The 26,080-nt window shown below is 41.7% G+C and overlaps 1 protein-coding gene across 23 annotated transcripts in view; it reads left to right on the forward strand.

Moving 5' to 3' along the window:
- DAB1 (DAB adaptor protein 1) overlaps positions 1 to 26,080 on the forward strand; it is a 1,205,719-nt gene that overhangs the window by 1,049,536 nt on the left and 130,103 nt on the right. For 22 of the 23 annotated variants that reach the window (XM_067006941.1, XM_067006927.1, XM_067006946.1 and 19 more), the window contains 2 exons: positions 8,171 to 8,310; positions 16,684 to 16,782. In XM_067006941.1, coding sequence (XP_066863042.1) covers positions 8,171 to 8,310; positions 16,684 to 16,782 — 239 coding nt within the window. Of the gene's footprint in view, positions 1 to 8,170; positions 8,356 to 16,683; positions 16,783 to 26,080 lie in introns of those variants that run through there. The other variant, XM_067006965.1, reaches the window with a different exon arrangement.

Here is a 26,080-nt window from a genome sequence, read left to right on the forward strand (position 1 = left end):
TACTCGGTGCCCTGGGGACTGTCTCCATTTAAATTCAGAGTCATTTCCCGGGTTATGAGATGAGCAGGTTGTGATGAGGCTGAGAACCGCTCTTCCCTAATGGCATGAAGTGCAGTCAACAGCGAACTAACTGCAGATGTGACATTTACTTTATCCCATTAGGACTTTTATTCCTTGAAGACTTAGTGAATCACACTCATGGCACGGATTTGAGATGAAGTCTGTACGGAAGGGGTTTGTAGTGACCCAGTACACTTTCCCAGTGTGATCCAGACTCTGGGAGTCTGCTAGCCTCTTTTGAATAAATAAATAAATGCATTCATGTATTGAATTATTCAATACAGCTGGGAACTGTGGGTCCACTCTATGCCAAGCACCATGCTAGGTTCAGAGAACACACCCTCCCACCCTCGGGGAGCTAACATGTAGAGGAGACAGGCATGAAGACAAAGTCAGTGAGGTGCCCTGGTGCTGTGATAGATGCTGTGAGCGAACTGAGTGCAAATGTGTCTATTTGTTAGGCAAATGCCAGGCTCTGGGGATACCTTGGCTAACAAATCTAACACAGTCCAGGCCTTTCTGGAGCTTACAGAGGAATGAGAAGGAGGAATTTAAACGGATTATTACAAATGAGATTGATTAATTAATTAATTAATTAATTTGTTGCAAGAAGGTAGGGGGATTATCAGGAGAACACTATGGACACATCTCAGAGGGGCATCCCAGGTAGATCTCTGGGATAGAGAAACCTGGACACATGGCATTGTGGTGAGACCTCAGGTGTCGAAGGGGAGGGGTGAGGGGATGGGGGAGGATAGGGAAGGGTGGTGGCTTCAAGGCCCAAAGAACAGCAGGTGTAAAACAGCAGAGCACAGTGTGCTCAGAGCATGGCTTGTTGGAGGATCTGGATGAAGGCCACTGTGGCAGAAATGTGAAAAGTAAAAGGGAGGGTGGTCCAAAATGAGGTTGATGAGTTCAACTGGGACCATATTTATGGGGGCCTTGCAGGATATTTAAGGAGGTTCATTTTAGTTATACAGAAATACACCTATTTTAGAGCTGTATGCTCAAAAATCTTTTACTGATAGAGATGTGATTTTAAAAAAAAAAAGAAAAGAAAAATGCCCTGGAGACCTGCTTCTGTGGACTCGGGCAGACCTGGGATTAAATCTTGGCTCTAGTACTTACCGAGGTGAATCAATTTAAACAACATGACCTCTCTGAATTTCTGGCTCTGGATCTAAAATATGTGGATAGGACCCACATACGATTGCCTTAACTGAGTAAACCGAGCTCTACAAAGCACAGCATACAGTTCTGGCCATGGTTAGAGTCTCTAAGTATTAGTGTTAAATGTCATCATAGATGGTTAGCTCTCAGAGATCTCTGGAGAGCATTTTCTCTCTATGAATGCTCATTGGTACATGGGGAGACTGAGCCTCCAAGAGGATAAAGGACTTACACATAGTCACATAGGTGAAGGTATAGGAACAGAGACCACACTTGAATCCAGGCCTCCTTACTTCCCATCCAGTTACTGCTTTTCTTCCGTGGGGTGTGGTTTCTAGGCATAAACCCTGTATCTTCCTCCTTTGGAATTCCAATCAGTGGTATATTGAAAATTCAATTCTCAGGTTACTTGGAGAGTTTTGGATTAAGATTCTTGACAAAGCATCCCTTATAGTGATTGTTCATCACTGTTGTTTGTTTATGGAACCTAGTAAAGCCAGTGCACCAGGGCAGAAATCTTCAAACCCTTCCACTTAGGCTCCTTCCCTCTGATGTGAGTAGGAAAGCACTAATAAGGTGGTGCCCCTCAGGCCCTCCCTGTCTCCCAGGCATGTACACCCAGCCAGCCACAAATGCAACTGAACAGTGTTTCTCCCACTGTAGGAGATCCCTTGAAAACATTTAAAAAGAAAGTCTTAAAGAAAAAATAAATAAATAAAAATAAAAAGAAAGTCTTGGGCTTTTAAGAAAACAAAGAAAACTCTATGAAAATACCTTTGCTGCATAATGTCTTCTATTATTACTGATTTTTATCCTTTGTGAATTGGTAACATGTTTAAAATATTATTATCAATTTGAAAACCCCAAATCAAAACTTTGTTTGGAAATTCTCATTCTGAGGACCCAGTTTGAGAAGTAGCACCTCCAAAGAAATTTTCTACATAAAAAGGTTGCTGTTCGACTACTTGTTGTTCCTAGTGAGCTTCCAGAATTACGAATGTCTGAATCAACTCAGTCTACCGTGTCCCTCCCACTAGGCTCAGAATAGCAATGGGTGCGATTTAGGAATGTGGTTTTTGTGTGTCTGTGTGGTGTGTGGTGTGTATGTGTGTGTGTTTTAAACAGGTGATTCTTCATTAAACTAGAATTAGAAAATGACTGCAATAATCTATTGACTTTTCCACTAGAATGTAAGCTCCATGAGTAGAGGGATATTTATATATTTTGGTCAGTGCTGTATCTTTAGCACCTTAGAACTTATAGTGTGCACTCACATATATATATATATATAAAGTGAATGATAAATCAACCAATAATCAATCAATGAGAGCTTTATACTTCCCCAAATGTTGCTACACTGTTGTTTTAATCTAATCCTCACAGCAGACCATAACCTAAATAGCTCCTGTGGCTTAAAGAACAAAGCCCCAAAGCTTTAGCTTGGCTTCCAAAGCCCTTCATGATTAGACCCCTCCAGCCTTTTGTCAGCATCACTAAAGCCATGTGTTTGAACACAGTACTTTGCAAGCACATCGATTGTCTCAGGCTTACCCCAAATCAATCTAATCAAAATCTGTGGAGTGATATTTATAAAAGCTGCCTAGATGATTCTAAAACATAGTTAGGGTTGAGAAACACTCAGTCTAACTTAATTACTCACTGTCTCTGAATGTTACGGTAATCTTCGTTCCTCTAGAAAGCAGCTTCCTTACTCCTCTACCTGTTGAATCCCTGCTTTTTCACCAGCCCCCCTCAAACGGCATCTCAACTCTGCAGCTGTTGCTAATCCACTCCTCACCAGACAGAAACAATTCCTCCTCCCCTCAGCTCTGTATGACATTCACAGTCCTGGTCATATTTTGTAAAGCTATGTGTGTCTCCTTCTGAATTGTGGCTTCCAGACGGGAGAAGAGACACTTTTCACTTACCTAGGTACCACAGAAAGCTAGCACAGTGCCTTGCACAAAGAACGCTCTGAAGCAGTGCAGTGTAAAGATGGTGATAATATAATTAGGGTGACCACACAATTCACCATCCAAACTGGGATACGTTTGAGAGTAATGAAGGGTGCTAGTAATAATAGCATCAGGACAAAGGTATAAACAGGGACTGTCCCAGACAAACTGGAAGTATGAGCACCTAGATAAAAATGGCCAACATTGACTAGCTCTTACTGTTTGCCTGTCACTCTCCTACATGCTGTCTGTGTGTCATTTCTTTGACCTAAACAATGACCCTATGTGGGAGCAACTGTTCTTATCTGCACTGAACAGAGAATGATGCCATGGAAGACATGTAAAGGAACTTACCTAAGGCAACACAATTAGGGGAGGGGTGGGAGAGGTGGGACTTGAACTCGGATCCTCTGAACCCAGAGCTCATGCCGCCCAGTGGAGGAGCTCAGGCCTCAGAGTACGACAGGATGAAGCTCTGTTCACAGCTCAGCTTGAAATAACTTTAGTTACCTCTCTGGCTTTAGTGTCTTCATCCATAGAATGATGGCAATGCCTCCTTCCAGTAACCCGGGAGGATTAAATGGGACATGGTGTGAGAAGATCAGGCGAGGTGTGTGTGCTTGTGATGTACTTGTCTTAAGAGAAAGCTATCTGCCAGTTTACTGTAGGCTCCTTCAGACGTCTATTCAAATAGCTGTGACACAAAGCGAGAAGTAGTAAGTGCTATGACAGGTCACAGGAGACTCCATTGCCTAAGGGGTAAAAGCATGACATTTTGCCTGAGACCTGGGTTCAAATTCAGGCTGTCATATTTGAATAGACATTTCTCCAAAGAAGAGAAGCACACGGGCAATGAGCACATGAAAAGATGCTCTGTGTCATTAGTCCTGAGGAAAATGCAAAATGCAACCATGAGGAGATTTCACTAAACACCTACTAGGATGGCTAAAGTTAAAAAAAAAAAAAAAAAAAAAGACAATAAGAGATGTAGCAAGAACAGCTGGTGGAGAAACTAGAACCCTCATACTTTGCTTGTGGGATTCTAAACTGGTAGAGCCACTTTGGAAAAACAGCTTGACAGTTCTTCAAAAAGCTAAACAGAGTTACCATATGACCCAGTAATTTCTCTCCTAGGTATAATCCTAAGAGAATTGAAGAAATATGGCTATGTAAAAACTGGTACAGAAATGTTCATTGTAGCACTATTCTTAATAGCAAAGAAATAGAAACTGTTTAAATGTCCATCAGCTGTTGTGGTATATCCATACAATGGAATATTATTCAGAAAGAAAAAGACCAAGTACTGATACATGCTATTAAATGGAATGATCTTGAAAATGTGATGCTAAGTGAAGGAAGCCAGTCACAAAGGACCACATATTGTATGATCCCATTTATATGAAATGTAGTGTGCCTCCAGAACAGGCAAGTCTGTAGAGACAGAAAGTAGATTAGTGCTTGCCTAGGGCTGGTGGGCTTGGGGAAGATGGGGAATAACTACTAATGTGTACAGGGTTTCTTTCTGCGTTGATGAAAATGTTATGAAATTAGCTAGCAGTGATGGTTGTATAACTCTGAGTGTACTAAAACCACTGAATTGTACACTTTAAAAGCGTGAATTGAATGGTATGGGAATTAAATCTCAGTCAAGCTGTTATCTAAAAAAATTCAGGTTATGCCCTTGGCTTTGGGCATTGGTGTCATCTTCTATAAAATAGGGCTCATGAAAGAGACTAACTCAAAGAGCAGATGTGAGGATTAAATAAGAGGTTGCATGTAAAACTCTTGGCACAATGACTGGTATCGTAACTGCTCGATAATAGATGATTTTCCTTAAATACATGACCTTTCTCCTGTCCATCCTGAAGCAGGGGGGTCAGTGGTGCTTTCAGCAAAATAGGCTGGGGATTCATGATAACTTAGGATGCATGAAGATTGACACTCTCCCTCACACTCTCAAGTCATATGTGCCCCTGAAGGAACAGCGTTATGGCTCTGATCTCTGTTATTTATTTCTTAACTTATATATTTGAGACCTTGCTCAAGATGTGCTCATGAAAAATTACCCTTTTAATGGTGGAGCATTTAATGAGAAACCGGATTATCTACTGCATAAGTGCCCTTCATACAAATTAGCTTGGCCCTGGGTCCTAATCTAAATTGGGCTACTTTCCTCTAAATGACCTAGTATTTTCTTATTAATCTCTGCCCTCGTTCACCTGATCTGGCTCTTGCTTCCTCGTACGAAGCATGCTCCTCAACAGAGCTCTGTGCCCTGACAAATGTTTCTTAAGGCTGTCTTTGTATCTGACTTACGGACATTTTTCGGACATGACCTGGAGGCTGGAAGCTGTTTCTTCCATTTTCAAGTCATCTCTCCAATGGAGTTTTAATGCTGCCGGTGTATTAAATATCAACAGATTTGGGCCAGGTGAGTTTTGGTAGAAGTTTAGATGGGGCTTCACAGGGAAGTCGGATAGATGAGAAGCAGTTAATCATCATGGTGAAGAGAACAGGCTTGAAGACACAGAACACAAGCAAACCATAAGCCTGGGCTTTGGCATCAGGCAGATCTGGGTTCAGGTCCCACTCAGTGAGTTTGGACAAATTACTTGGCCTCTCAAACCTTCAATATAGATCCTTGTCTATAAAACCTAGGTACTAGGTTTTATAGGTACCTATAAAACTTAGGTACTAAGTAATAGTACCTACCTCTAGGATTATTTCCAGGGCTAAACAAGTCGGTGCATATAATGAGCTTTGTACAGGACATGATAAATCCTACCTGGTATTGTTATTATACTTAAACTTTGGAGGAAGTTCCAAATAGTGAAAGGGATGCTATTAGTGACTGAAATAGTGTCAGGAATTGAAGAGGCAGAGATGGTATTTGCGATAGAATAAGGTAGAGTAAGATAACCTTCCCAAGAAATAGATCAAACCATAGGCCACTCCTACCAAATATTGCATAATAATGCAGGGAGAGGTGACCTGTGGTGCCCCCAGCTAGATGTCTGTACATATAGGGTATATCGTGGCAAATGTTCTCCTCTTTGTTGTTAGCCTTAGTCTCTGACATCTGCCCTCACTGATCCCGGAGGCTTAATTTTTACATTGATTACACATTCAGATGAATCATCCATGTGTTATATTTGCTTTATGGAAAGTAATTCAAGAAGTTTAATATGCTAGAAGTCAGCAAGGATGTGGTAGAAAAAATACCAAATGGGATTTGGGGACGACAGTTCCAGGCCTAACTATGCAGACGTCCTTCTGTATTTTCCTGCTCTCAACATTGTATCCTCTATGTGCTTCTTTTACTGAGCTGATAACAGGGGCAACAACTACCATTTACAGAAAACTTACCATGTGAATCCACGCTTTGCACATACTATCTCATTTAAGTTACTATTCATAATAACTCCTAAAGTAGATATTTAATCTTCATTTAACAGTTAAGGAAACAGAGGCTTGGCAGATAGTTTAGTTGGCTTACAAGTGAGAGAGCCGTGATTTGAAATGAGGATGTCTGGCTCTAAAGCTTATACCTTCTTATACATCTAGCATAATGCACTACACATTTTTGTTTGCAGTCATCAAAAACTTGAGCCTCTAAGGGCATAGACTTTGTCTCATTCATCTGTTGCCAGTGAGTAATAGCATCTGGCACAGAAGCGATGCTCAGTAAGGGATGAATGAATAAATGAATGAAATGCAAGCCATGTTTCGTCAATAGAAAAGCATTATATGATGGTTAGCTATCGCTGTTGTTTTTTTTTTTTTTTTCTATTTGAAGTGTGTCCTCAAATAATTCTCAACCCCGCATAATGGAAAGGCCTCAGTTTGTCCATCATGTGGAGAGAAGAAATGGGCTGAATTATCTCCAATGTCCTCAGGTCTAAGTGTCAGACTGATGAAAGAAGGCATGATAGAGGAGGTATCAGAAGTTGAAGTTAATGATATTCCAGGAGATGACTATCTAAGAAGCCTGGGGCATTCCAGGCTTTAAGAACCACATGAGCAATGCCCCAACCTGTGACTCCTTTGATGGGAGTTTGCCGAAGTTAGAGATTTGAATTCCTATGTATTCTTCTTCTTTTTTTTTTTTCTGACTTGAACTTGGACAAGCTATTTGAACTCTGTGACCTTCATCTTTGTCATCTGGGAAATGGATATGGTTGAGTCGTTGTGAAGAGGGGGTAAAGTTGATAAAACATCTCACGAGAAAGATGTGCTCAGTTCACAGTAACTTTATTGTCTTCATTTTATTTGGATGCGTTTGAACTTCTGGTGGATGTGTCTCAGCAAAATATTATGCTAATAATTATTGAGAAAGCTGCTACGAGGTGTGGGCATACCGTACCAAGGAGTATGGAAGCCTCTTTCTGTACACGCATGAGTTAGCAGAAGAGACATTGTAAAATCATTTTTTGATAATTGCCCCCGAGTCACTGCTTGATACAAAGCAATTACTCTGGAGTCTCACTATAAAACAGCCCATGGAATTGGGTGTAAGGAGGGTCTTGGACCTGGGCCAAAGTCATATTAAATGCTGGAAATGCCGGAGAGGCTCAGGGCTAATACTATTCTAACAAGAATGTCAGACATAAACTCCTAGTGGGTGATGATCGTTTGTTGATGACCTAGTGTGTATCAAAATCCGTATTGGGTACTTCATACGTGTCATCATGTTTATTTATCTTAATGCCCCTTTGGGATTGGTTATTTTCAACTCTTTATTTTTTTTTTTTTTTCTGCCTGAGAAAATGGAGTCTCAGAGAGAATTGTGTCATTTGCCTGAGGATTTAAAAGGATAGAGCCAGAATTTGCATACAGGAGTCTTACCATTCTTTTGTCTGTGGTCCAATGATTTGACTTTCATAGCATGTAGGTGAACCAGAGAACCAGTCTCGGAGCTGCGGGTATTTAAAGCCAGTGGGGCCTTAACACCTACATATCTGAAGCCTGCATTTCTCTCTTTTTAGGTCAGGATCGCAGTGAAGCCACTTTGATAAAGAGGTTTAAAGGTGAAGGGGTCCGGTACAAGGCCAAACTGATCGGGATTGATGAGGTTTCCGCAGCTCGGGGAGACAAGTTATGCCAAGACTCCATGATGAAACTCAAGGTACTGCGCAAGCATTTTAATTTAAATAGTGTGGGTTTGATATGACTGAGAGGAAGAAATGATTACAGTCATTCTGGTAAACATGTTTTTAATTCATATACTGGTATATTACTTGGTACACTGATGACTCACTGCATTTATTTATTGGGAGGACATGTCAATCATTTAGCAAATGTTTGTTGAGCATCTCCTATGGGGAGGTATTTTGCTAGCCCCTGTTGTACAGTTTTTGAGCATATCATATTTTATTCAATTGTATCTTCACTGTGCAATGCCTGCAAAAATAAAAGTACAAAATCATCAAATTGTGCTGTCACTCAGATTTTATAAATTTTCTACTTTATTTTAAAATAAATTTAATATGTTTCACCATATGATGAATATGGTAAAAGATGATATAGTAATAAAGCTGATTTTATTCATTCTTGAAATTTCTATTAATGTCCCCCAAATACTTTAAAGGGAAAATGTTATAAAAAGTGATATGTGACTAGATATTGACATTTAGCGGTATCACAAAGAGATTGATGATTTTAAATGCTTTAAAGAAGGCTTTTCGGGCTTCCCTGGTGGCGCAGTGTTTGAGAATCCGCCTGCCGGTGCAGGGGACACGGGTTTGTGCCATCCCACGTGCCGCGGAGCGGCTGGGCCCGTGAGCCATGGCCGCTGAGCCTGCGTGTCCAGAGCCTGTGCTCCGCAACGGGAGAGGCCACAACAGTGAGAGGCCCGCGTACCACAAAAAAAAAAAAAAAAAAGAAGGCTTTTCATTGAGAAAACTAAGAAAGAAATTGAGAAAAATTTTAATATGAAAAATAAGAAAATTATGTTATTAAATAGCCTTTAAAAACATACAAAATTGAACATTGTTTGTTCCCAGATTCTGGCCTCCATGTAGTTTATGTCTCTTTTTTAAAAAAGTAATATAAAATATTAGAAAAACAGATGATTTAGCAAGAGGTTTACAAGCTATCTTATGCATTTAAGACCTATAGTTTAATTATTTTCCTGATTATATAATTCAAAAAATTCTCTTTGTAAAAATTTTGAAAGTACAGAAGAGTGTGATGGAAAATTAAACTTATCCACAATCCCACCACAAAAAGAAAAACCAGTATCAGCATTTTTGTGTGTAACTAACACTCTCTCTTTGTATTTTTATAAACATTTGTGTATATGTATATGAATCATACACATATGTAGTGTAATTGGAATTACTATTTATAGTTTCATATCTTGTTTTCTTTCTCCCTAATAATATATTATGAGCGTTTCTTTCCTTATCTTCTAATAGTCCCTGAGGATACAACTTGGCCAATGTAATTTTTTTTAATGTAAGAAAAAGGGAAGAAAAGAAAAGGAAAGAAAAAAGAAAAGAAGGCTGGCCAAGTGCCTACTAATATTAAATGAGACAATATCTATAAAACACCCTCTACATTGCCTTTTCTTTGATAGATGCTTAATAAAGCACAAGTATTAATTTTTTTTATACTGTACACATTTTCTCAACAATTTAACATGTATATCAGATGCTAAGACTCCCTGTAGCATAGCTGTAGGAATCATTCTTTTTTTTTTTTTTTTTTGCTGTACACGGACTTCTCACTGTTGTGGCCTCTCCTGTTGTGGAGCACAGGCTCTGGACACGCAGGCTCAGCGGCCATGGCTCACGGGCCCAGCCGCTCCGCAGCATGTGGGATCCTCCCAGACCGGGGCACGAACCCGTGTCCCCTGCATCAGCAGGCAGACTCTCAACCACTGCACCACCAGGGAAGCCCGGAATCATTCTTTTTAAAAACTCTTTAATTTTCTAAACTGTGTATCATTACTTTTATTTTTTTTATTTTTATTTTTTTAGCTGTTACACAGCAAACTTTATTTTAATAGTTATGAATCTACTACAAGGCATACTAGAAAAAGGTATAAAAGACATTAAAATCATGAGTTCACAGATTGTCTCCTTGAAAGAGGTTAATGTATCCTTTTATAAAAAATAATTAAGCAGGACTTCCCTGGTGGTGCAGTGGATAAGACTCCACGCTCCCAACGCAGGGGGCGTGGGTTTGATCCCCGGTCAGGGAACTAGATCCCAGGTGCATGCCGCAACTAAGAGTTCGCATGCTGCAACTAAGACCTGATGCAACCAAATAAATAAATATTTTAAAATAATAGTAATAATTAAGCAATGTTATAAGATTTTAGGACAGTCCTGTAATGAGCCCCCTTCTTCTGCCAAGTTCAAGTCTGAGTGATAAATACACAAAGGAGTCCAACAGGAAGAATTCTAAATTCCAGCTTCATGACTGATAAATGCTGGTCTGGAGGATGTGACGTAGACACACAGCCACAGGGCATCCTTGAAAGAGACAGGCCGTTCCACGTGGTTTGTGGGGTAGTTGTATAACTGCAGTGCTCCGTGTTCACCCACCCTGACCCCTGCTCTGACCCAGAGCAGGACTGTGATTCACGCATGAGATCAGACCAGAACGCAGCCTCTCTAACAGCGGGTAGATTGCAGAGAGACAGCCCAGAAAGACTGAGCCAAGGAGACCCTAGTCAAGAATGGGGATAAAGGCCTGGATCTTGATTCTTGCTGAAGTTGCTCCTTACTGAGTATGAGGCCAGGCAAATGGAGGTTTGCTTTTGACAAATATTAATGGAAAGACATAAAGAAACTCTCCAGTGGCCTGGTTCTCACCCAGAGCCACAAGTCTGCTGAGAACAAGAAAGAGGCAGGCTGGTGCCTCTTCCCCCAGCATCCTGGTAGATAGCGTTCACCAGACTCACAGAGCACCTCACTGACAGCTGCCTTCATAGAAGCATGGAGGTCTCAGTGTATGTGAGACAGGAGTTGGCCTGTGTGCCCTGAAGTTCTCCCTCTGGATTAACACTGGGCCAGGCTAGCTGTACCAGGCCTGGCCAGGATTGCCGACCTTGCGTGTGTGTGTGTGTGTGTGTGTGGGGGGGGGGGGTTACCTGCAGCGAAGTACCCTGTCTGTCACCCCTTATAACTGTGAGGTCCCCAAAGCCCTGGAGAGTTGGTCCAACCATAACACGCTCTTGTCACATGCTCTGAACTTGTTGACGGTTCTTGGTTCCCAGACAATTGTCTTCCATTATTTGCAAGTTGCAGAGAAGAATGTTGACATTTCTGCTCCCAGTAATGTTTCTTTAAGAAACACAGAAACATAAATGATCGATTCTCTATTTGGCCACTTGCCCGGGAAGGAAAGACAAAGAAGTACAAAATACCTGTTAGCCTTGCAAAAGGCCCACTTGATCATGTCAGGCCATAGGAGAAATTTTTTTTTTTAATCTGTTTTTCTTTGCTAGGCTCTCTGAAGCTGGTGCCTCTTCCTGTTTTAGAGAGTTTTCTCTTGGATTGTAGAGATTTAAGAGGGGATTCATAATGTGAGTATGAGTGAGCCATTGCCTGTCCACCAGCGAAGCCTCACTGTTATCGTATTTTAATTTAGTCAATAATGCACTTTTACATATATTATCTCTTTCGCTCTTATGAGGTAGCTATTAGCCTCCTTGTTTTGCAAAGAAGAAATCTGCAGCTCACGGAAGTTAGAGGATTTGCCTCAGAACCTTCATTTAATCTGGGATAAGCCCAGAATTGAAGCCTGTATCTCCAGATGCCCAGTGTTTGATAAGATATAGTTTAGTGCTTCGTTCTATTCTGTTTCGTATCTGCGTTGAATCTATCCTGGTTCCCCAACTAGAGTTTAAGCTCCTACCAGTAAGCTACATAGCCCCACATCACTGACTTCCAAAGCAGTCAACTTTCAGAGGTATCGGGCAAAATGGTGGTGGTTGAAGCTATGGGAGAGATGGGCTGATTCCAGAGCCCTAAGTAAATCTATTAGTCAGGGTTCTGTAAGAAACACCCAGCCTGACTAGGTCAGATGAGGATACTTTAATGCAAGAGTGACATACAAAGGTTAGGCAAAGTTAAAGCAGCAAACAAGAGCTGGTGAGGCACTGGAAACTAAAAACAGTGGGAAGCTGTTACCATCCTAGGATGAGATCTATTTACTGGAATCCAGGGAGGGTGAGATTGAGGATAAAGTCCCTTCCCTCGCCAAGCAAAAATAAGCTACTCCTGGAGATTGTAGAACAAGCATGGGAAGGAGGCTGGATGAAATACCCTGACCTCTCTCCTTCCACCCTCTGATCTCCTGTCTGTGCCTTCCTGGGTGGAATCCAGAGGGCAAGAAGCTCAGAGGACCTGGCAATGCAGACCACAGGGGCCAGTCTCTGGACACAAAGCAAGGCAGAGGAGGATATTTGTATTCTCCTTCTTACCTCGGAAAAGTGAAACTTAGGATGCATTTTCCCCCAAAGATCTACAACTGATAACCAGTAAGGCTGAGATTGGAGACCAGGTTTAGTTCATGGAGCTTTCTGGAATAGCATTCTAGGTTTTCAGCTATTCGGGTTGCACACCTGCTTGACGTGTTCCCTGGAGATCAGAGTCATCCCATCATGTGCATACACCCTGCTGGGTGAGGTTTCTCAGAGTCCTTTCCTGTGCATCATCTTATTGGATTCTCACGGCAACCCCTGAGCTGGACAGGGCAGGCTATCAACCCTGCCTGGCGTGCCTGACCCCTTCCCTGTGTATAAAATCCTCCAGCAAGATGCTGCCTCTGTGTGACTCCCTTAGGGACACCTGCATCAGTCATTCCATACAGTGCCCAGCACATGGCATTGCTTCATAGAATCAGTATTAGTATTAGAGGTGATGGTCACAGTCATTTGCTGAGCTCTCCTTGCACGCTGCACCCCATGCTAGGTGCGGTACGTGCACGCGTCACTCTTAGGAAGTAAGAAGTATTCTCATTTTAGAGTTCTCCTTCATTACTGAGTTTGGAAGCTGGTGGTTCCACCTTTTTTTCATCCATGCCTCCCCAAAGAGCCCTTCCAGAGGGTTATAGTAGAAGGAACCCTAACACTGGAATTCGAAAGGTCACTGTTTGAATTCCCTCTATATGTCTTCTTAGTTCCTTGAGGTTTGGGGTGTTCGCTTGGCCCCCCGATCTTATGTTTGGTCATTTGTAAAGTAAGGGAGATAATTTTTCCTTCCCAGGAATGTGGGATGGGCTGAATTACATGACGTGTAAGAGAACTCCTACCATTTGGTAGGGACCCAAGAAAACATCTGACTCCTTCATTTCCAGGTTTTGCCAACAATGACTTTGTAGGTCAGGTGGCTAATATTAGGCACAGAAACCCCCAAAGACACCTACATCCATATCTTCGGATTCCCCAGCCATCCCTGTCCCTTGGCCCTTCCTCAGTTCTACATAACAGCACTGAATCATCTGTGGGGAGGTGAGCCCCTGCAGTGTGCTGTCTGGTGGCAGGCTTGCTTGGACTTCATGCAGTGTTTCAGGGCTTAACTCAGGGTCCTGTCTCTCAACATGCCTGATAAAATTGGAGTTTTATTTCCCCAAGGATCACACCACGTGGATCATCCTTGTCTCTTGCATTTGTCCTGGGAAGCTGTACCGTCAGCAGCTCCAAGCAGAAGTGCTTCTGAAACGTGCACACTGGCTCTTTCCATCCCTCTTTATCTGCAGCCACCTTCGGCCGGGGAGTTCTATGATAGCCACTTGGTCAGCATCACTATGTGCTGGGAATTAGCAGAGTTTGATGTGGTAATTCTAAGAGCTAGGGGTTGTTAGGACCATCTTGGAGATAGGGACATTAAAGCTACTCTTCTTGACCAAAGGTGCAAGGCCTCTCCCCACCATGAGCTGTGATGTCTTCATGTTGGGAGGACTTAAACAAGAAAGAGAGGCTCCCTGCCCTTTGGACACAGTCATTCCAGTGCTTCCATTTATAATGGGGCTTCCGTTATGATGGCGCTACTTCTTGTTGTCTCTTCTGCATAGGCCTGGATAGTGAAGTTGAAGGTTAGGCTGTGTAGGGATGGAAGCATCAGTTATTTTACTCCAAATCCAGCCAGAAACACAGATTTCAAATCAGATTTTCATAGGTTCAAAGCCTGGCTTGTTCATTACCCAAGTGAGGGGAAAGTCACTTCATTCCAGGATCCGTTCTCGACACTGGCGTAGAATGAATAAAGCAAAGTTCTGTGCCCAGTTGAGCTTTTGTTCTGTTGGGCAAAGGCAGACAGTCAACAAATGAATATACAATATGCCAGTGGGTACGGCGAGGAAAAACGATGCAGGGGGAAAGAATGGGATGCAGTTTGGTGTGGAGAGTGGAGGGGTCAGAGGCCGTATCTCTGATCAGGTGACATTGAAGAGAAATAAGAACTACCCCTGGGATTGCAAAGACATACTTTGACCCTTCTCCCATGTCCTTAAAACCATCCCTCAGTGAATTTATGGGAAAACAAGCAGCACGCTGAGGTATCTAGAAACCTTTGAACAAGAGCAAGTGTTAAAGAGACAGGAGACTTCGCTTTGGGGTGAGTCACTCTCTTTAACTATTTAGAGGGCAGTCATCTTATGTCAGTGAGTACCATCCCTGAAGGGTCAAAAGAGGAACACTGGGTAGGGTTACAGGAAAGAGATCTGGGCTCGCTAGAAAGAAGACACACGTAAAAGGAATAATTACTGCCCCCTGCACCAAGAGTCTTGAGAGTGGACCTGTGGTCTCAGCTTTCTCACCAGCTCTCTGTACCATCTTGGGACTGTCCACCCAGCTTTTCAGACATCAGTTTTCTCATCTGTTGGTAGAGAAATTTGGACTGATTAGTTTCAAGGTTTTCTCTCACTTTAACGTTCTGTACATCCACATGTCAGAGGTGCTTGAGAATGAATGGGAGACTCCTGAGGGAGTGAATTTCCTACTGCTAGGTACCAAACAGGAACTGGACCTCGAACGCTAAGGGACAGTCATTCATTTACTAGAAGAAGTTAATTTTTATGACATCTCTACAGTGTACCAGGTGTTGTGCTAGGTACTTGCCATAAGTTTTCATTTAATTCTCTCAAACTTGAGAGAGAAGTATTTACACTTGAGAAAGTAGAGTTGAGAGTTAAGTCATTTGTCCAAGATCACAGCCAGGAGTATGATCCAGATGTTTCCATTCCGCAGACTATTTCCAGTATCCAAAGGGAGGATAATCACACAACCTCAAGAGAATGCCCTTTCCTTGCCTTCTGGTCATACCTCTCACTCTGTTTGCTGAGACTGAGGTCAAGAAAATGCTGTTCTGAGAACAGCACAAAGGACTTTTATCTCTTGGAAGTATGAAATCATGATTATTTTAGACTTTTCTACTCCTGAAGAAGTCCAGAATGATAACTGTTGAGAATTGGGCTTACTCACCCTCTGTGGAGGCTAATAGGGATGAAGGGGCTGGAAGCCTCAAAACATCTAATGCAGAGTCTGCAACAATCCTGGAGCGTAAATCCCTTGAATGTCCTCATCCTCTGAGTTGTGCCCTAATATGAAGCCTGTGCTTGCCTGTAATTGGCCACCACAGAGGCTGATTTTAAAAGCAAGTGTCTTTACTCTTAACTTGCATAATATCAACTTTGACGAGGACTCTTGATAGCACATTCATGTAACAATAATTTCTTGAGTGTCTCCTGACCTTCAGCGACAGTCCAGGGACTGTCCTGGGTCCGAGGAAGAGAGCAGTGAACAGAGTAACATACCTACCTTTTGTGACATCTGCCTTCTAATGGACTCATACACATGTCTTCAGTTTACAAAAAATTTGGAAAAGTGGGGAAACAGATTTTTGAAGAGTGGAATGCACTTGGTAGGTACTTTCCTTGAAAGCACAGGAATGATTGGAAAAATGGTAGAAGAACATACAAAATGTGTGGGTAAAAACTGCAAACCTTATAGGCATATGACCATCACATTTTTCCAAACAAAATCGACACATGCAGTCTGGCAATATTTCTTCTTTTCTTTCTGATCTCTAAAATTAATTCATATAAAAGCTTTTTCCAGAAGTATAAAATTAAAATCACCTTTAGGAATGTATTCCATGACTCATCTTTATTTAAAAGGTTAAAACCATATCTAATACAAAACCCAGCAAAGATTTGAACAAGAGGACCATATTCTGTTTATTCTGGGGTCTCGAATTCTGAACTGAGCATCTAGGCACAAAGTAGGCACTCTATAAATCTTGGTTCATCCAATGAATACATGTTCAAATATCTATTTCTATAGTTCTCGAGCAGTGAGGACAAGTATTACCCTAAAACATCAAGAAAATGCAAGCCCGTCAGGGAAGGCAGCATGGAAGTGGGGAGGGAGTGGAGTGTGCATGATTGGTGGCTTTGGTTCATGATATCTGACATGCCTTTGCTTTGGGACGGAGGGGATTTTCAAATGAAAACACTAAAGTAAAAACCACATCCTTCCTTTCAACAGGGCGTTGTTGCTGGCGCTCGTTCCAAAGGAGAACACAAACAGAAAATCTTTTTAACCATCTCCTTTGGAGGAATCAAAATCTTTGATGAGAAGACAGGGGTAAGTAAAAGAATAACATGGCATGGTGAAATTGAATCCACTGACCGATGTGCCCTTAAAAGCCTCTACTCCCTGGGCAGGGATATCAAACAAGCATAAGAACAGATAAAGCAACTGACAAACTTGATCAACTGTGATTGTCCATCAAAGGGAGGCTCTTCTCTGACTTGGCCACAGTGTGACTGCACCAACACAGTGTGACTGTGTTTCTTACAGTGTAATTGGGATAAAAGTGTCACACAGTCCTGGTAATGCAATAGGGAGATTGATGTGCTTTGAAGAGCGGTGGGTAATGTGACAGTTTAAGTTAAATTTCTTTGTGTGCTGGCAACTTTAATGACATGCATCCTAGAGGGAGATGCACGGGGGTCATTTGACTTGGTCAAAGCATCCAGACTCTCTTGAGTTGAACCTGTGGCACCTTGCAATTGCTGTCATCAAAAAGAATAAATGGAGTTTTCAATCTTGAAAAAAAATCTATCACTGCATGATCAGGAAATGTAAGGGCTGATCTGTTTGTTAAACCCACTGAAGTAGTGGTTTGTATTTTCATCAACTTCCCGGCAGCAGTTAGCTCCCAGCTTCATCCCCAGGACTTGCCTTGCATTGTAGGCCTTGTTCATTGATGGTAACGGAAAAACAGAAAAGCGTTCTGTCCTTTGATCTGTTTTGTCCAGAGAGCAAGAGTCAAATGGACTCCATTCAATGCTTTATATAGCTTCTAACACACCTCCACCTAGATCACCTCCTTTGAACTTCACAGGTAATTTGTCAAGCACTGTATAAACAATACTCAACTAGCCAAGTTACCTAACCTTGTCATTTTGCATTATAATTTTCTCGCCTTTGTTCTGACTCATATTAGGACACCAGTGGGTAGTAGGATGATAATTTAACAGTAAAAAATGGATTTTCTTGAAGAAAAGTTATTCGTAATAATAGCACAGACATTTGTACACCCATGTTCATAGCAGCATTATTCACAATGGCCAAAAGGTAGAAGCAACCCAACTGTCCATCTGTGGATGAATGGATAGACAAAATATGGTGTGTGTGTGTGTGTGTGTGTGTGTGTGTGTGTGTGTGTGTAATGGAATATTATTAAGCAGTAAAAAGGAAGTTCTGACCTATGCTACAACATGGAAGACATTATGCAAAGTAAAAAAAAGCCAGTCACACATAGACAAATTCAGTAGGATTCCACTTAAATGAGGTATCTAGAGGAGTCAGATTTCACAGAGACAGAAAGTAGAATGGTGGTTGACTGGGCCTGGTGGGAGGGGTGATAAAGAGTTAGTGTTTAATGAGTACAGAGTTAAAGTCTGGGGAGAGGGAAACAGTGCTGGTGATGGATGGCTGTGATGGCTGCTCAACAATATGAATGTACTTTATGCCACTGAACTGTGCACTTAAAAGTGGTTATAATGGGGCTTCCCTGGTGGTGCAGTGGTTGAGAATCCGCCTGCCGATGCAGGGGACACTGGTTTGTGCCCCGGTCTGGGAGGATCTCACATGCCGCGGAGCGGCTGGGCCCGTGAGCCATGGCCGCTGGGCCTGCGCGTCCGGAGCCTGTGCTCCGCAACGGGAGAGGCCACAACAGTGAGGCCCGCGTACCACCAAAAAAAAAAAAAAAAAAAAAAAAAAAAAAAAAAAAAAAGTGGTTATAATGGTAAATCTTATGTTATGTATATATTACCACAATAAAAAAATCTAGTAGTAATAATTACCGTTTGCTGAGTACGTACTAGGTACATATTAGTCACTTTGCAAACATTATTCAGTTTTGTCCTCAAAAGGGTCCTGTGAGAGAGTAATAATAACAGGTACTACGTCAAGCACATAGTATGTTCCAGTCATTGTTGTACGCCCTTTAGAAGTACCAATCCATTTAAGCCTTACAACAACCCTATGAGTAGATAGTGTTATCTCCATTTTATAGTTGAAGATATTAAGGAGAGAAAAGGATATGTAACTTGCCGGAAGTAGGAGGTGGTGGAGACAGGATTACAACCTAAACAGTCTGGCTTATGAGTCCAACCACAATGTCTGTTATCTCTTAGGGTAAGTGACTTTCTCATGTTCATCCAGCATGTAGGAGGCAGAGCTGGGATGTAGCCTCCAGTTGACCTGAGTCAAAAATCAAAGCAATTGACCTCTATGTTATAGGAAAGGTGGACCTACCTGGGGATGCCTTGGTAAAGGGAGTTTAGAATGAGGGCACAAGCATCAGGAGTCAAGGAGCTTGAAGGCAGCAAGATTAAGAGCCTAATGTAATCCTCTTCTGCTTTAATAAAAGTGTGGTTTCTAAAATTAGGGAAGATTTTCCTTTTACTGGCCAGACTATAGTTTGGAGTTCTGTGCTCAGTTCTGAACCTCACATTTTAGAAAAGATACAATCGAATCAAAGTATATCCTGATGAGGGGACCAGGGCAGTTGGGGGACTGAAAACTATGCTTGGCCAACACTTCTGAACACAGATGTGGCCACGTGGGATCCTGGGTAACACACAGGAGGCAGAGAGCTTTGGGCTTGTAGAAACTTGGAGGATATCATTGACCCCTTAGCATCCTTCACGGTAGGGATCCAAGGAGCGTGGATCAAGCCTAACTGAGAGATGCTTTCACAAGGATTTATATGCCCAATATACGTCATCATCTCTAGTCTCTTCCCAAGTCCATGCCTGCCCATCACATGACACTGGCATCACCAAAGGGACTGGAGTAAAGCAGAGTATCAGATATTTTATTTTGTCTAGGGCCATGTTTTTGGCTTTGCTATTCCATCATGTACCCTGCCATCAAACAGCTCTCATCACCAAACTTTAACTAATGAGAAGAGGTAGTTTATATTCTTTACCTTTCTCTAAATCCTCACTCAAGGATGGCTAATCTGGCCCCAAAGAAAGATACCACCAAACCTTATAATGTGATGTTTTGATTCTTTATCTGGACACAAAGAGAGCAGCAGTACAGTCATTGTTTCAGCTCGAAGCCATTTGGCTTTGTTGAAAACAAATGTCATCTCCTAGTGGAGAATCGGGATGAAGGCAGAGTTAAGTGTTTTCTGTCTGGCTTTGTCTGCTCCAGTTCTGTTTAATTAACCTTAGGCCCTGTATCATTGGGCTTCTGCTACCCTAGCTTGTTAATTTGTCTCAACACAAGCCTGGGGAAAACTGGTGGAGAGAATCGACGTTTAAGCCGGAAGTAGAGAGGAGGGTGAGAGTAAGGCACTCCATATTAATAGCGTTCATGTCTCCAAAGAGTTGTCTAGAAAAAGTTCTGTGTGACTCAAGGGATGGAACCGAGACCAGGTGATAGAAGTTTCTAGGAAGCAGTTTCAGTTTATGAGGAAGAAAAATTTCCTGCAAGTCAGAGCTGTTCAGCATGTAGATGGACCACCTTCTGTGCAGGGGAGTTCACCAGCCGTAGGAGGTTTCAAGCAACAGTCATATTATGGGGATATTTTGGAAGGAAGTCAAGTAGAAGGTGAGATGTTGACCAAAGTCACATCTTTGGGGAATCACCAAAGTTGATTCCCCAGACTAGTTTAACAGTCTGTTTCTCCCTTAAAGTCAACCCTATCGATGTGATTTATCTTCAGATAAATGGAGGTTTTTCAAAACCTCCATTGGAGATTATGAACAGGAACAGTTTACTGAACCTTTGTCGTTGCACAGCAGGGGACTGGCTGAATTATGCAGGATAAGAGTCTAAGTGAAGTGTTTTGTCTTACATATCAAAGAAATGGAAAACTAGGTCTTTGTCATTTGGAATGACAAATTTTAGTTGTTTAACGTGTGTCTAAAGTATTCCTGCTCAAGCTTGGCTGCACTATTTTTTTCAAAACCAAGAAAAAAAAAACATTAGCAGAACGTGACAATAGCTACAATTTTAAAAATCCAAAAGCTGTCAGAAGCGTTTTGATCCCAATTAAAGAGACCCTTTGCAGCAATTTACACCTTGTCTTGAATTTCAAAGAGTTCTTGATCCCAACCCTTATGTGAGTAAATTTTATTATTAGTATGTTGCAGGAAATAAATCAATATCAAAAGCTGTTCATATGTTCAGATATCTAGGTATTGCTAATATGTCAAAACGATCAGTGAGAATGCAGAATATGTCATAAATGAACTCATTGTCACTAGTAATAGTAGGAGCTAGCAGTAGCAGTAGGAGTAGAAATGGTTTCATGTCAGTATGTTACTAGGTCCTCAAATCAGACCAGTGGACACCAAGGCAGGAGTGATGTCATCTTCATTTCACAAATAAGGAAACTGAGATTCTGGGAGTGTTCCCGACTTGGCTGGAGACTCAGATCAGACCTTCCAACCCCGAATCCTATGTCTTTCCAGGGAAAGAGGAAGTTCACTAGCTTTCTTCTCTCCTCACTTATAATTTTATTCCATAGAATTATTATAATTTGTGCCATTAAAAAATCAGAAATATTGGGACTTCCCTGGTGACTCAGTGGTTAAGAATCTGCCTGCCAATGCAGGGGACATGGGTTTGAGCCCTGGTCTGGGAAGATCACACATGCCGCAGAGCAACTAAGACTGTGCATCACAACTACTGAGCCCATGTGCCGCAACTACTGAAGCCATGCACCTAGAGCCCATGCTCCACAACAAAGAGAAGCCACTGCAATGAGAAGCCCACGCACCACAACAAAGAGTAGCCCCCGCTCACTGCAACTAGAGAAAGCCCGCGCGTGGCAATGAAGACCCAACACAGCCAAAAATAAATAAATAAATAAATAAGTAAATTTAAAAAAATCGTAAATACTGCAGGAGCCTAAAGATGAGTCTGTTTCTCAGGATAGAGGGCAGTGGTCTCTATCAACTTTTCCAGATAATGCAACATCTTGTTGCCACAATCACAGATGGATTTTGCTTGTTCATTTAGTTTAGCCAACACTGATGTGGCACTATTATTTGCACCATTCTAAGTACATTATAGCAATTCTATGAAGTAAATGCTATTATCATCACCATTTTACAGATGAGAAAACTGAGGTCCAAATAATTAATTACACAGCTCTCAAGTGGCAGAGCTGAGATTCAAACCCAGGTAGTCTCACCCAGAGTACTTAACGCTTGTAATATATCACACCTTTCTTAGTGTGTTTGGGCTGCTATAACAAAAATACTATAAACTAGGTGGCTTATAAACAGCAAATGTTTATTTCACAGTCCTAGAGGCTGGAAAGTCCAGGATCATAGCCCCAGGATTTGGTGTCTGGTGAGAGCCCACTTCCTCATAGATGGTGCCTTTTTCTTTGTCCTCTTATTATGCAAGGGGGAGAGGGGGAGGATGCTTACTAGGGCCTCTTTTATAAGGGCACTAATCCCATGTGTAAGGGCTCCACCCTCATGACCTAATAAGCTCTCAAAGGCCCCACCTCCTAATACCATCACCTTGAGGGTTAGAATTTCAGCATATGAAATTTGAGGGGATAAAAACATTTCAGACCATAGTAATATCAAAGTTTATAAATGATTTCCTTTTATATGTATTAGAGCAGATTGAATATTATCCCTGTCTGACTGTCACCATTATTCACTTTCATCTTAATGAGCTTTCCTGAGTGAAGATAAAAGGGGTGGAGTTACAACTGGGACTGTCTTGTGGTTAGAATGTTGGCAGTGTAACCAGTACATGGTCAGGCAAGAGCATATCGGATGCCTGTTTTACACCACTTAAATATCTGTTTCCTGAGAATTCAAAGATGAAGAAGATGTGTCCTTGCCCCTGAGGTGTTCACAGTCTGGTGGTGAAACCAGACTCACAAAATGAACTGACAGCTGCTGAGACACAGGTGTGAATGGAGTTGTCGGTACTCAGGGGATGGAGACCGAGCTTTGCCTGGAATAGTCAGGGGTTTTCACAGAAAAGGGCACACTGACTTGGCAGTGGAGGAGTGAGTTGGAGAGGACCAGGTAAACGAGTCAGGGAAGAGAAAAACGTATTTCTAAATGCACAAATGTCTAAAGGAGAAAGATGTGTGTGTGTTCATTTTTCCCTCAGGAAATATTTATTGAACACGTCTGTCAACGCACATATGAACAAGGCTGTATCTTTTTGTTCATCACTGTTACCTATCTGGTTAGCACATGATGTCCACATCGTAGGCGCTCAGTATTACTTATTGCACAGAAAATAAAATGACTTAGTGATTATGACTCAGCAAATGTACACAGAAAAACTAGGGCATCGCAGGGGAGAGGGAGAGTGGCCCAGGATTGAATATTGTCCCTCATAATAGAGGGGTAATGATCTTTTAACTGTAATGGCTGCACTTACATTTCATGGCTGATTTAATAATTTATTCTTCAGTGAAAACCAGGTATCACCTTATTCGTGTCTCTTCAGAAACAGGACTGTTCTTCCTTTATTTCTAACTAGATATTTTGAGTGGACTTGGGGAGAACAGCTGAGGTGGAGCAAAGGACACTGGTCCTAGGGAGGGAGACAGGTAGGAAGATGAAGGCATTGCAGAGCAGGATGCTGGGACCTGGGACACCCCTGTCATCCTGCGAGCCATTGAAACAGTACATGGGACTCTCACAAGATGACTAGCCTATAAGCAGGACCGTCTATAGCAGGTTTTAGTGGATTCTGTCTCATTCGACACCCAACAATTCTTGGAGGTTTTTTTTTTTTTAAATTTAGTTTTTATTTTATATTGGAGGATAGTTGATTTACAATATTGTGTTAGTTTCAGGTGTACAGCAAAGTGATTCCGTTATACATACATCCATTCTTTTTCAGATTCTTTTCCCATACAGGTTGTTACAGGATATGGAGTAGAGTTCCTTGTGCTATGCAGTAGGTGCTTGTTGATTATCTGTTTATTACCCCCTTTTTACAGATGAGTCATCTAAGGTACAAGTAGGGTGAGTGGCTTGCCCGAGGCTACTATGAGTAGCAAGAATTGAATTCAAATTCACATTTATAACTCCTAAACTTGTTTTGTTTCTTTTTACTCCAGAGATTCTCCGCTTGACTGGTGCTATCCCCAGAAGGGGCTGCTTTGGAACTTAATGTAGGCATTTTGGGTGGTCAGGACTTTTGGGGAAGGGGGTGGTGATGTAGGAATTTACTAGGGGCAAGGATGCTAGCCACTCTGCAGTGTACAGGACATTCGCACACAACACAAATGTTTCCTGTGCCATGTGACTTTAAATGTCTTATCACACATTCACATAGATGAAAAACCTGTTTATAATTATCTGAATCTAAAACCTAACTCTACTTTATCTATAAAAAAGTGATTCTCTACAATATTCATAGTAGTGAGTTTTCCAGAAATGCAGCTAAACAGAGAGAAAGATGTGCTTTGTTCTGTTGAATCCTCATCAAGAGTTGGTCATCACTTTGGAAAACCACTCCCCTGTGATGCTTTTCATATTTGAGTCACCAACAGGGCACTACTCCATCAGTTTCATGTATAGCTAACATGTTCACCATAACTGGACTTATATGGCGCATCTTTAAAAATGTCAAATATACAGGGAAGAGTTGAATGATCTCTTAAAACTGAATTTATTCATTATAAGAAAGCACAAACATAAGACAGTGTCATTGTGTTCTTCTATTGTAGTTGTAACTAAGCCTTTGTATGTAGAAACTCATATTATTTTTTATTAGAAATCATCTTCTTTTATTTCTCCTTTATAAGTAGGATATTTTGACTTGCTTAAACTTCATGTGTACAGGTAGATTATGTAATCATTTCCAGATAATAAAAGAAGAATTATAAAATACTGGTTTATAAGAAGGAGGTGTTGGGTCAAATAAGGTTGAGAATCCCTGTCTAGACCATGCTGCCATTTTCATTGGTTCATTCATTCATTCATTCCACAGATGCTTATTGAGTGAAAGGGATATTCTACGTGATGGTTAGGGATGAACTAGCCTGAAACCTTTTCTTCAGGGAACTTACAACCCTAGGAGGCAAGACATATGTATATAACTAAAAGCTCAAAGCAAGAATAACAATATGATAAGAGAAAAATATAAAATTATCATGAGAGTTGAAAAGAAGAAATAATTTCTTCCATCTGAAAAGAAATATGGAATGATTTAGGAACAAAGGGCTGTACTTTGAAGGATGGGCAGGGTTTCAAGTGAGAGATATAAGAGGACCAGTATCCAGGCAAAGGGAATTATGGGGAGTGTTTACTAAGGCCCTAAAGTGAGAAAGTCATGAAGAAGGGCAGGTGTGGAGAAGAGTTGAGATGTCTGGATATTCTGGATTGGAGGATGTGTGATGGCTATCAGTGAGAGAAAACTGAGAGGGTTGGCAGGGCCCTATTGCGAGGCCTCGAATGTATGACTAAAGAGTTTTGGTTGAATCATGTCCATTACAGCCTGAGTTATTATTCAGTGTATTCTGTGGTCCTGAAGCTGCACTAGCTGTGCAGAGAGGTAGGTACAGTGACTCTAAGGCCACCCTCGACCCATCAGGTGTCTTTGTGCAAATCAGGGAAACGTCCTTTTCTTTAAGGCTCCTTGCCTGGGATGACTTTTGCTGGGAAACAGTTGCAATAAGTATACATGTTTTTGATGACTATGCAATGACTACCTCCCCAAAGATCTATGCAGTGTACCCCCCGCCCAGCTGTATGTAGCAGACCTGGGAGTATCATTCGTGCACGAGCAGAATGCCGGGGGTATACCATCTTGCCAGTTCCTGTACCGACCACTCACTGCCCAGCTTGCAGTGGAGACCCCTCCACTCTGTATATTCCTTTGCCCTTCTTCGCTCAGTGAACACCTCAAGGCCCAGTAATGTCAACAACAGTAGCAACAGCAACACAGCACGACAATGACCACTTATCAAGCCCTTTCTCAAGCCAGGTGCTTTAGTAAACTAAGTGCTTTATGCATTTCATCCTCCAAGCAGTATTCATGTTGGGTCTGTCTGAATCCACAGCCCACACTCCTCACTGATATGGTACTGGCACCAGAGAGTGGGCATGGTGGAAGGAGCTGCCTTGGATCCGTTCCTGCCCGGCTACGTGGTTATAAAGCAATTTTTATGAATGACTTTGTACCTCTTTTACTCATCTGTAAGATGGGGATAATCAAAGTACCTATGTCTTAGGATTGGTGCAAGATTAAATGAGGATTTAATTTAATCCCCTAGGACTTAGAATAGTGCCTAGTATAATAAAAAGCTCTAGGTATTAATATTATATTATTAGCTCTATTATCCCCTCTCTGATATGGACTTTCTTATGTCCTCCCTTCAGAATTAAGAAATCCTTTCATATTCTTCCTGCAGCATCCTCTGTTC

Source organism: Kogia breviceps, chromosome 1 (assembly GCF_026419965.1).
Source record: "Kogia breviceps isolate mKogBre1 chromosome 1, mKogBre1 haplotype 1, whole genome shotgun sequence".
Lineage (NCBI taxonomy): Eukaryota > Metazoa > Chordata > Mammalia > Artiodactyla > Physeteridae > Kogia > Kogia breviceps.